This window comes from Lepisosteus oculatus, chromosome 5, assembly GCF_040954835.1.
Source record: "Lepisosteus oculatus isolate fLepOcu1 chromosome 5, fLepOcu1.hap2, whole genome shotgun sequence".
In the NCBI taxonomy this organism is placed as follows: Eukaryota; Metazoa; Chordata; class Actinopteri; order Semionotiformes; family Lepisosteidae; genus Lepisosteus; species Lepisosteus oculatus.
In genome coordinates this window covers 42903335-42916372 of record NC_090700.1, presented here as the reverse complement: position 1 = coordinate 42916372, position 13038 = coordinate 42903335, and the positions used below count along the sequence as shown (strand labels likewise).

General features: G+C 38.7%; 1 protein-coding gene across 2 annotated transcripts in view; it reads left to right on the top strand.

The window, feature by feature from the left end:
- Positions 1-13038, top strand: part of adamtsl3 (ADAMTS-like 3) — a 164824-nt gene that overhangs the window by 82739 nt on the left and 69047 nt on the right. For both annotated transcript variants that reach the window (XM_015343042.2, XM_015343041.2), the window contains exons 4-6: positions 2084-2211; positions 9718-9763; positions 11790-12026. In XM_015343042.2, coding sequence (XP_015198528.2) covers positions 2084-2211; positions 9718-9763; positions 11790-12026 — 411 coding nt within the window. The remainder of the gene's footprint in view (positions 1-2083; positions 2212-9717; positions 9764-11789; positions 12027-13038) is intronic.

Sequence of the window (13038 nt, the reverse complement as noted above, 5' to 3'; positions counted from 1 at the left end):
ATCTTGAAATGACATAAAGCCTGATAATCCGTCTGTTGTGTCCATTCATGGCCTTTTCTTAGGGTGTTTCCAGAAGTGTCTATTTTGGCTTCATAGGGAAGATATTTGGAAAGGTTGGCAAAAGGAAAGGGGTCCAGACAAGGAAATATAAAGATACAGCTACATGAAACAAGGTCCAAATTAAATACAATGAACATTCCAGACCATATAAAGGAGAAAATAAGTTTCAAACCTCTGCCTCAGCCTGTGTGTTTAAGCATTCAAGTTCAAAATATATTTTTAATAGTCTTAAAATTTACTGCTCATTACACTCTTCAGTTTTAATGAACTTTTTACACATTTTGATAGTTTTCTAAGAGTAAGCACTGTCTTTTTAGGATAGTTTCATCTTCTTGAGATTGATGTCTGCTATAAGGCATAAAAAGTAAAAAATGAGAGGAGGCTGTACTGTCCATGTACTGTAGGTCGTTTGGTTGTTAGTAGCTATTTGATGTAAGGATCTTATCCAGTTGTTTCTGGCAAAACATGGCCTAGATCATCAGAGCCAATATTTATTGACTCCTATATCTGTGAGCCTTACCTGTAATGAGTTAAAAATACTCATTCTGCACTCCTGAGAATGTTTGACATTTCCTACTAGTACTGCTTCATTCTCCCAAAGGATGATGTAACAACATAGGTGAGGAATGAAAAATAAATAAAAATCTCTTTTTCCAGGCCAGACATGTACCACAGCTTAACTGAACAGAGAACCAATGGTGCAGCATGGAATTTCAGGATATTGAGCTAAAAGACTTTTCACATCAGGCCATTCAGCCCTCAGAAAACTAAATTTGGTGTTCTATTAACTTTCATGAGAAAATTTAGAAAGCTTATTTTGTCCAATAATTTAAAATGTTTGTAGACAAAAACAATTCCTGATCACCTTATAATGTTCAGAGTATAACTTCAAATCAGTTGCCGCTGTATGATTTGTTTTACAGTATCATCACTAAGGATGGTCTTCATTTAGAGTCAGTTTTGCATACAGTGCCTTTAAAAGATCTTTAAAAGCTTCAGAATCCTTTGCCTTTTTATAAAGCTTTTTAAATGTAAGCAGATATGTTAGATGAAATAATAGTGTCAAAGAAACAATATAAAATTGCTTTTTGTAAAAGGCATATTAACACAATTATATACAGACATAGTCTAATTTTGCTTCCTTGGTTTTGGGGGAGGAGTCCACTGAATTCTGGCTCTCCATGAGCTGGGTTGATTTGTACAGAATTGCTCGAGGTTAATGGTGTTGGCTGTGTTTTTAATTTTCTGAATCTCAATGACCGTTGGCATCAGCTCTGCTACTCTGCCCTGACAGGGGAATGGAAGGTTGCCAAAGCCATTTCATTCAAGGTGGAACAGATGCTGTCACGGTGCTTTTTCTTTCACTCTGTTGCTAACGGCGTGTGACAGTAATTACCGATGCACAAGACGAATATTAAGAATATGGGGAATTATGTGTAATAAACATGCCAGAGCCAAACAATGAATAACGTCACATTGGGCAGAACATGAAGACATTCCAGGAGAGCTATTAAAGCATTCCATGGAGCAGAGAGCTCTATTTTAGGCCTGTCACACACACAGACATAATGGCGGAGGACAGTCTGGTATGGCAAGTGCATGTGCCCTGTGTTTGAGTGACTTGCTAAATAGAGTGCCTATTACAGTACATGCATTAACAAACTGGCAGTGATTACGTTAAGTAATTGCATTTAAAAAAGGAACCAGAAAAGGAGTCTTGTTAGATGTTACTGCAGTGTTGTAATTGGACCACAGCGTGCAGCACTATTAACAGGAATACTGTATACTGTCCAACATTGCTCTAGCACAGAAGCATGCAGAACAGTTCTGCAGGAAATAAAGGCATAGATAAATGCAGCTTCTTAACTATTGGAATTCAGTTTTCACCTCTTTAGCACAGTGCTTGAGAAAACGGTTCAGCACATTCACCGAGTGAGTGAACACTTTAACCGTTCTACAGATCCACTGTAGCAATGTTGTTTTCTCTTTAATGCGGTGTGATTTCTGTTCCGCCTCCTTGCAGACGTCCAGGATCACCCGCTCGGACGAGGAACGGGACACGGGCTGGGACGCGTGGGGATCCTGGAGCGACTGCTCTCGAACCTGTGGCGGCGGAGCATCCTACTCACTGCGGAGATGTCTGAATGGCGGGTCAGTGGAGGCTCTTTGTTGCTTAGAAGATGCTGTACTGTATTATACTCTTACAGATGTGATTAAGTCCTTTTAGTCAGCGCTAATACTTCCTCTTAATTCTTAACAGGCCTTTTTGTAGGTGGAGCAAACTGGCATTGCGAGGTTGTCCTAAGCCCATAAGTAAAGCTGTCAAACACTTGCTTGTGATCTTTGTGCCACTGTCTATTCAGGGACCTTTTCATCCTGGAGTTCTGTACATCCTGACAAATTAAAATTTTAACACAACTTATTGACACTAGAATAGAGGAGAGAGAGATGACTTTTGAGAAGAGCTCCATTTTGTCCACTGTGCTCTACATTTAGTGTCTTACTGAGCCTGGAATCTCATTCATATGTTCCTGATGGATCCTGGTGAGCCTGTTTCCAAAATATGGCTACATAGTTTGTTCCAAGTTATTCCACGCTACTTTGTGTGCAGAACCACCTCCTACCTTCACCACTCCTGCTCTTGCTCAATTACTGACACAGCAAGATCACATGCAGCAGGAATGGGAACATGTGAAACTCTAAAACATGGAAAAGTGGTTGAACTAAATTAATCCAGTAACTGCTGAGGCTCACTGTTGGCTGCCTTCTGTTTCGTCTGTTTACTAAGGTCAGGGCTATGGTTGCAGAGGTTAAGTACCTCTTGAGAATCAGCTTTTATATCAGAGTTGTACTTAAATGAAAACATGATGTATATTTTCATCACATTGGGTGTCATTATGAAAGTATGTCAATTGTGGGTACAATGTGTTTTTTTAAAGAAAATCACAAGTTTTGTAGGCAAGCTGTACATATTGCAGTGTTGTTTTTCCATGTGAAACTGTGACATTGCGGAGAAGGTTTTAGTGTAAGAACACCAGCTGTTTTATCTTTTAGGACTTAGGGTGGGTCATTTGCACAGTCTTTCATTCTAGATTAGAAAAAATATTCTGCAGAGCAGAGAGGAGTGAGTTGGGCGTTGTCTTCATATTTTACTACACTGGCACCCTAAAGGAAAATCCATAGGCGATTCTGCTAAAATTCCAAAAACTCTGTTGAAGAGGGGTCTACAGTACAACAGTTATACAGATCACATACATTTATATTTGAAAGAAAGAACAGATCAAATCTAGTTGTGTTTTTTTTATCAAAATTCTATATTTTTATTGTAACCATATGCAACTCCTGACATTTTATTTTACCAGGACAGTTACATTTTAATATTTCAGAACAGTACATTCCATTGTAATGAGGTTATTTCAGTAGTGAAACTTTTATAAATCCATTATTGAGTGTAACTCAATCTGCAAATCAAGTAAGCAATGCTTAAGTCTGAAAAATGTAGTTCATAAAGATACAATGTATAATATTACTGCACAGTTTTATTGAGAGGCTTCAAAGTGATAAGGTGTTTTTTATAAAGTGCAAGAAACAAAACTTCCGATGATATCCTTCATTGTCTTTGAATGTTGAATTCTTTGGCAATGTAATTAATTGAAAACAGGCACAACAATCATAGAATGGCATGCATACTTCTTTGTCTTCTTTCCATGGTATTTATATGCTTATTTATTTATTCATTTACTGTATTCATTTATTTGGTCATTCCCATATAAATGAATAAATGTAGCTGGAGTATTTACTTGCATTTCTTGTCCAATTTTTATCTGTGTAACACATAATTTGCTACATTTTCCCAGTGATAGAATTTTAATCACAGCATCATACATATAATCAAAACCAGTCAAAGCCTGTTAACAATAAAATTGCAGTCAGACTCAAAATGACCGAGTTGTAATAATGACAGTCTGATTACATACTGTACATAGTTTGAATTTTGAAAAGATACAGTATGTGACAGGAGCTGTCTTTCTGTAATTTGCTTCGATGAGCCCTTGACTTAGAGTCCATAAATGGACTGAAGATTTAGAGTTCATGACCCATCAACCAGTCAAATGACCAAAACAGTTCTGCTCCCTTTTTGCACAGCCAGCAGAGGCCAGCTGGGACTCAGCCAGAGAAACATTCAGACCAGTCAGCCAGAGAACCAGTCAGAATGGTCAGTCCAGTCGGTCAGACATCTGGTCTGCTAGAGAACCTGTCACTTCAGTCAGTCAGGGAACCAGTCAGTCCAGTCAGTTTGACAACTGGTCAGTCCAATCAGCCAGACAACTGGTCAGCCAGAGGGTCTGACACTCCACTCAGCCAGAGCACTAGTCAGTCCAGTCACTCAGACAACCAGTCAGCCAGAGAATCAGTACCATTGGTTTGAGAACCAGTCAGTCCAGTCAGCTAGACTCCTTTCAGACAGGCATGACGCACATGGGGGTCAGAGCTGGATACTGATAATGTCATCATGTCATCTTCGTCACAGTTGATCTGTGCTGAGTCAGAAACATTCACACTGTCATTAAAAGTTTACAGACACTGTAAACATTGCTTGTTCACAGACTAAAGCACTTATTCAGGTGAAGTCCTGTAGAAAAGACAATGGATCTGGTTTTATGGTAGAGTAATCACATATGTAAATAGTAAAGGTCTGAAAGGAAAAAGAGGAAATAGGCTTTGTTCAAATTTGATTTCTTCTGCAGTTTGTATAATAAAGGGTCTTGAGATAAAATTCACATAATGTCTTAGTTCAGTTTTTCTTGGAACCTAGTCCTGTGTGCCTATTGCCTTGTCTTTTCTGGATTTGTGTCGAAGTTTCTTTGGCTCCTGTGAGCTTTAATTCTTCTGAAGTGAATAGCCCTCCATCAAGAAGATAATTCAGCAAACAAAAACCATGCTCATCATGTCACTATTTTAGTCAGATAAGCTTTGCCCGTAAGCCAGTCATTTTTTAATTCTTTCCTTAATTGAGTCATACAGTAAGTGGGCAACAAAACTTTGAGCTCAAGATAAGAGGGGCATAATAGTGATCACATTGTATTTCACGGTTCCTGTTGATGTTCCTTAGTGTGGATAAAAATTTTATACATATCTTTGAATTAATTGCTTCATTTATTTTTACTTTTTTGAGTATTTGTTATAAGACCTATTGCACAATTACAGTACATTTAATTTACATACAGTGTAATAAATATATACTGTATAAAATATGGAATGAATTAAAAAAACATGAAAAACAAAAAAGGTAATGCGACATATAAATTAATTTCTAGGTAGTTTTATATTTTTTGAAAACTACTATAATTTCTAATTCTATAATAATATACAGAAATAAACATTTTTATAATAAACTTTGTTTATTTGTAACTGGTCAAATTTGCTATAACATTTGCAAAATTAGTCCAAAGCCTTTGAAAATCCAGTTTACCTTCCATTTTGTATGTGGATTTCTCCAAACTAAAATGATCTGTTACTGTCTTAATCCAAAGTGCAAACAAAGGATATTCCTAATTTTTAAGTGTACCAAGATATTTTTTAGGCTAACACTAAAAAAGTAAAATTAGTTTTAATTTAATAGATACCAATCTGCAATCAGAGAAGTCACCAATTAAATGAGACTTCATTTGTAGGATACTGTGAGGTAATGAGAGGTGGCTTTGTGAGAAAGCCATCATCATGCCTCAAAACTCAAGGCCTGTAGTATGGCCTTGAGCCAAGATGACTGCCTTTTAATTGGAAAATTGGAGGGAAATTTCACGTGAAAGAAATTAGCTTTCAGGAAAGGTTCTGTGCGGAACTAGTCACGCCTCTGGGCTTATTATAAGACCAGCTGGGAGGAAAAGGGTTCTAGTCTTTGTTTATGTTCCAATCTGGAAAAAGGAGAGTGAGAGCTCATTTGCAACAAATTGAGTTATTAAAGCTCGGTGAGCTAGAGAGAAATTACAGTTTCAGAAAGTGGGGACTTGCTTGGCAAGGTAGTAGTGTACCTTCTCTTCAGAGCCATGTGAGAGGAGTCTAGAGGGCACAGGCTGAGTCTGTCAGTAGGCTGAGTCCATCAGATGGCAGATGGGCGGTCTTGGAGAGTGTGAAGTTAGGGAAAATGAATCAGCTGCTGCTGCATCAGGGACAAAAGTGTTTGTTACAGAGAGGCCAAACAGAATCTGGCCAAACAGGATCAGCCAAATAGCTGGTGATCTTACATGTTACTCATTGTGGAAGATCATCTTGTGTTTACCCAGGAGTATACTTCAAGCACAAGGTGAGAGGGGCATAGGGGCATATTTGTAAGAACATTTTCAATTAAGAGTTGCATTAAAGGGACTTTAGTGACAACTGTGAATGGTTAATCTGATTGAATACATTAGTGCCTGATTAGAGAAATTTAAGGAATTTGCAATATGGAGTTAATAAGCTTGAATATTTCAGTGCCTGGTGATTTAATGAAGACTGAGAGACAAGAGTTAGTGTGAAGATCTAGTGACTTGTGTGAGTAGTACGAAGTGAAGAGAAACCTGGGAGGAGAAGGACTGTTCAGCTTTCCATGAAAGGGAAACAATGTGAAAGAGCAAGGATCAAATAGGCTGTGGTGCCATGTGTGCCAGTGATTGTATTTTGGTTGTTTTTTTTTCTTAGAGTCAAAAGAAGGAGATATTTCTGGCATTATTTCTGAATTCTCTGTTATTGGATGTCTGAGAGCTTACATTGCTTTACTGTCACACCAACTGGGCAATGTGCTACAAACTAAGATACTGTGGCATTGCGTGGGGTGTGTTCAGTGTGGAGGCGGAGCCCTTGTCTAAGGGTGGCACATTGCCTTGACACCCACAGCTGGGGTGGTTAATTTTGGATTAGAACTGTGGGAGCCATTTAAGAACACACTGAACACCTCCCCGGAGACCAGCTAGCAGGACGTAGTCCTGAGTTAGTTGCAGCTGAGAGAAGACGAATTCAGGGTTGCAACAGACCCCCGAAAGGAGAGAATATTACAGCGACAGTCTTGGAGGGCATTGTGAAGCCGTCTTTTTTTCCCTCTCCTATCCCGCCGTGTATCCTCAGAGGGACAGGCTAAGTTTTAAGCCTAGATCTCTTTTTACTCCAGTCTGGACCCAGCTAAAATGGGAAAAAATAGTCTGGATCCTGCTGTTCCCAGCAGATAATTTTTCCCCAGGTTGGACCCGGCTAAATAGGGACAGTACATCCTGGATGCCTCTGTTCCATGAGGTGTATTTTTCTTTTTCCTTTTCTCCTTTTTTTTGTTTCTCTCTTTTTGCTGACCTCACACTGGGGCTTCTGCCCCCCCAGACGAGGCATTGGCATTTACCCGTGATTGCCATGGCTCCTCCCAAAAACCTGCATTGTTACACTGTAAATGTGCATTTTAGCCAAATAACATAAATGCAGTGTAGACCTGAAACTAGAGGAAACAAGCAGTCAAGAATCTTTGGAGGCTAACTTGAAGAGTAAAAAGTTAACAGTAGTTGCAGGCTCTAAACTACCTAATGCAGACATGGATGGAAATGTGATGTATGTATAGTGTACTCCATATTTTTTCTTACCTGATGTAATGGGAACACAATACTGTACATGCCATTGTATAATATCTTGAATAACATTAAAAATGTTATACTGTAATGATATTGAACTGTACAAAGTCACATTTGTCCTAACTGAATTCCAGAAAAGATGGCTCACTTTTATTCACACCTCAAAGTATTTCCTTAAAAAATCCTAAATAAACAAATCTGCAATTACATTCTGATTTGGAATCACATTAACACATTCCAGATGAGCAAACATATAAACATGATGATATAAACATGGATTGATATGGGGAAAACAATCTTCTGTGGAAGGAAGAGACGTGGACAAAATCATGGCAGTGTTTGACACATGCCGTGAAATTTAACATTAAGAAGTTCGAAGTGATTCACACTGGTATTAGGAAAATGCACGCAAATGGGATGTGGTGTTTGTTAGTTTTTTCAGTGTCCTCATCAACAAATGTGGGGAAGTCAAAATACAACAGAATGCCTGAATCTACAGAAAAATGTGTGGAAAATTGAGGAAAGTTATGCTCAAACTAAAAAATGAGTAACCATGACCTCAGTTAGAACTCTGTCATAAAAAATAATATTATAGATACATTTCTAAGAAGAGTGGCAGGAAGGATTCTTGGTCTCAGGGAATTGTTATATGCAGACAGGTTAAAGGTCCTAAATCCCTTCCTTCTAGAATAGAAACAATTGAGAAGACATTTCATTCATGTATATAAGAACCTAAGGGATAAACTGTAATGTTAATACAGGGAACTATTTCTCATTCAGTAGCAAAACAGAAACAAAGGATCAGGAACGCAAAGGAATTCATTTTAGACAGCAAATACGAAACCTTCTTTACAGAAAGATGTGGGAATTATGGGTGTGGGTGTCAGATTGTGGGGACCAGGCTTCCCTGTTTCTAGGGCTGAGGCCCTGAAATTCAGTGTTCTTTTAAGAAACAGCTGGACATAATTTAAGGTTCGTTCATATGGAAGCCCGGTTGGAGCCAATGCAGTGAGGCATGAAGTAGGGTGGGAGCGGCGAGGGCACAAGCCCTAGAACCTGTATCCGTTACAATAACAAAAGGACAGACAATGAAATATGGGCTATTTCGAAGTCGCAAATGTGAGACAAAAAGTTGCAATTGTGAGATATAAAGACGGAATTCTAAATTACTAAGTCGGAATTCTGAGATCCAAAGTCACAATTCTGAGATACTAAGTCGCAATTCTGAGATACCATAGTACGTTTTTTTTTTACTCCCTGGTGGAAATGGGCTTCCATACATTCAGCTACCGAACTACTAAGTGAGCAAGATGGACCAAATGGCCCCTCTCATTTGTAGCCACTCTTATGTTCTTAAAGGAAAGCGTGTATGTACTGTATTACTCTAAGTATCCCTATAGAAGTCCCTTTCTGTGTTTGTCTAAATAAGTGGAACATATACTGGATCTTTTCCAATCATGCATTTTACCGGGGCTGTAATCAACTCAGCACAGGAACTAAACAATCGGACTTAAGGTCCATTTGTCGATATAGTTATTTTAGTTGATTTGACAATACCAGAGATCTCCAGCTGTCTCTTTTCTGTTTGCTGGTTTTAGCTCAGTAGGTGGTTAAGTTTGTGTTCAGTCTCATTAAGCTCAAAGCAGGTGAAGTCCAGTTCAGGGCTGACAGGTGAAACAGTGCCTAACGTTATTAGATATGAAATAACTGTCAGGATTTATTTGTCAGGGTTTATCTTTGTCTGGAAAAACATGTTCAGTTACAGAATATCTTTTGTGAATAGACTTTGACAAAAAGGATTATGCTTAAATGTGTTTATTATTTAAAAATATATCCTATTGATTTAGGGAATCCCTTTTGCTGGTGTATTTTTATACTACTCTGTATCTACAGTAATACGGTATATTACAGTTTTCATTTCACCTGGAATTGCAGGTTCAAATTCATAACAAACAAGATGCAGGACTCAATCAAGGATGCAACATTTTGTTATGTCTTGTTCTTTACCTTTGCCAGGATTTAACTGAATCTCTCAAAATAAGAATGAATGTTCTTCTTCTTTTCACAGGAGCTGTGAAGGTAAAAATATCAGGTACAGAACATGCAGCAACATGGTAAGTCAAGTCCAGATGTTCTTAAGACATTACAATTGATTATTATGGAACAGGTTTGAGTCAGATGTGATGTTTCCTCGTGGGTAAAACTACATATTAAATACCAGATCCTACTGGCTTTACCATTCATCTCTGTGGAGAATGGTGATATAAACATAGATTGATATAGAGAAAACAATCTTCTCTGGGAGGAAAAAGACTGTCTTGAAATTGTTTAGAGAACCTCTGAGAATTCTAACCACAGAAAATATGGAATAGTCATCTAGAGGGAAAATAAGTCTTCCTGTTTGACCTCTCTTACAATGGATAACTTTCTACTGATGTTGCGTAACCTCAGGCACATTCAGTATGTTTGTGGTTTAACATATGACCTCTGACGATTAAAAACTGTGAGTTTAACACCCTCACAGGTAGTTTACCATTACAGCTCTGTTTTTATTAGGCAGAAGATCTTTACGTGATACAGCAGGAATGTTCTGAACTGTCATTCATAATTTTACTGATTACCATATGGTAAAGCAACATCTTTTATTTTCTTTTTTTGTACAGAGATAGGAAGGTGGCCTGCAAATGTCATCTCCATTGTATAATCGATCTTCACAAAGCTTGTATTGAAGAGGTCTACCACAATACTCATGCCATTTTAATCAGAAGAAGTGTTATTTTTACCATTGAAGTGGTTTCATCTGGATCTGTTATAGACTAGCAATGATTTTAATCACATCTAGCGGGAAGTGGTCCCAACATAATATTTATGACATTTCAGTTAAGAAGATGAACTAGAAGATTTAGGGCAAGGAGCAGAGGTTTGTCTGGGTTTATAACTGGCAGTGAAGGAGTCTGCGTTGCGGCTTAGCTGATTTTATGGCAGGCAGTTTGCTATTTTTAAAACAATTTTGAGTCAAAAATGAGAATGTGTCCCTGAGCAGGAGACTAACTGTACTTAAGTCAAAGAAAAAATCAAATTCAGCACTGATCAGTACTCATGTAAACAACAGTGAGGGCATTAACAGCAGAAGAGAAAGCGGACTCTATGTACTGTAGACTATTAGGATGATCAGACCAGATGTCCTGCCGAGAAACATTGTCATATGGCACACATACAGTACAGAGAAGGGCCTCCCATGCAATTTACAGAGCAATAACAGAAGGATCTGGACAACATATAAAGCAGTTCAGAACTGACAGGAGGCATTTTATTATGTTTTTTTTTCTCTCACGTCCTTATATGCTCTTAAGCTAAAAACGGGAAATGGTATATCTGAAGTGAAAGTTGCTTTGAAATCCATCTTCTAGATCTAAACATGGAGTGTTTGAACATTAAATTCCCTCAGTTTGATTTTTTTCTTAGTTGTGTTACTATTATTTGGTACTGATGATAATACTACTACTAATAGGTGTTGTAAAGAAAAAATAACCTGCAGTGCTTTTAATGAAATGTGTTTGCTTTAGAGTAAAAAAAAATCACTCATTTATTTGATTAATGCTTTTATCCAAAGTGACTGACATTCACACCCGATTATGCAGTTGTGTGTTTTAACCACAAAAAATTTGGGGTTTAAGTACCTTGCTCCAAGTGTCTCACTTGGGATTTGAATGCATAACCATCCAGTAATGAGTTCAGGACCCTATGCACTGCTGCACAGTGCCACCCTTAATTAAACAGGAATAGAAGAAAGTTTACAAACAAAAGAAGATGATTCGGACCACCTGACCCATTTGGTAGAAAGCAGCTTATTTTTTGTATGTCATGGTATCAAAATATTATTTTTATTATTTATTCAAATATGTGAGAATAAAATCGATCAGGGTGCATTCTTGCAACCTCAGCTGGTATTCCTGCAAGTGTAATCACCTACAATTTGAAAAAAAAATGATATTACAACCACTCTTGCAGGACAGACACGTTTCCTACAACCGTATCTTCTGTTTGAGTCTGTGACCATGTTGTCAAGGTTGTTTAACATTTTCTTTGTGCACTATATTGTGTGTGGGCATCTTACTAATTGCTGCATGTCCTTTTCAGGAATGCCCAGAAGAGTCTGGAGACTTCAGGGCTCAGCAGTGCTCCGCACATAATGATATAAAATACCAGGGCAGTACATATGAGTGGATCCCAGTGTCCAATGACCCCACTTCCCCTTGTGCCCTGAAGTGCCAAGCCAAAGGGAAGAACTTCGTGGTGGAGTTGGCGCCCAAAGTGCTGGATGGCACGCGCTGCAAAACCGACTCCCTGGATATGTGCATCAATGGCGTCTGCCAGGTAACTACAGATCGAATGAATGAACGCTTCTCGGGCAGAGGGAGTGTAGAGTGGAGTAGACATTAGGGTTTCAGTCGCCATAGGGTCCTGGATTCCACTCGCTATATGGGCTGACATTGTAGTCTTCAGCACAGTGATTTAACCAGATTGGTACAGGTGGATATTGAGATATAATACTGGAATGATGCTAGCGGCCCAACTCTGGTGAGTGCTGTGCTGTCAGCTCACATGATGCTACAGAACCCAAGCACTGGAGTATGACCCTTTAAGCTCATGAAGGACTCCATTCGCCCATTCACACATCTTTCCTCTCATCCATCTATTCATCCTTAGATCACATCACATTAACCGCTTATGCCATTCAAGATTGCGGAGGCCTGGAGCCTATCCTAGGAAGGGCTGGGCACAAAGCGGCATCCGCTGTGGATGGAGATGACAGTCCATCACCGGGAACACACAAACACTCAAACAACGGCCAATTTTCCCAGAAGCCGATGAACCTACCAGTATATCGTTGGACTGTAATAGGAAACCAGAGAACCTGGAAGAAAGCCACATGAACATGGGAAGAACATACAATCTCTACGCAGATAGCACCCTAGGTCCAGAATTGACCCCAGGCTCCCAGTGCTGAGAGATTAGATTAGATTAGATAACACTTTATTGATCCCGAAGGGAAATTGATGTGTTACAGCCATCCAGCCCAAGACAAGCAAAAAGAGACATCAGAATAGACTAAAAATTATACAAAATAAATATAAACTAAATAATAAAAATAAATACATAGGTGTGTGCAAAATATGATGATCATAGTCACTGTAAAAAAAACAATAGAATATGTGCAAAATGTGCATAGGTTCATACAGATTGATTGTCCAAAAAGTATAATGGAGCAACATGCTGTCCATAGACGAGCAAATGAAGGGCTAACAGTCCTAGCCTAGGGCAGCATTATACACCCTGACAGCCGCCGGAAGGAAAGACCTGCGGAAACGTTCCCTTGAACACCGTA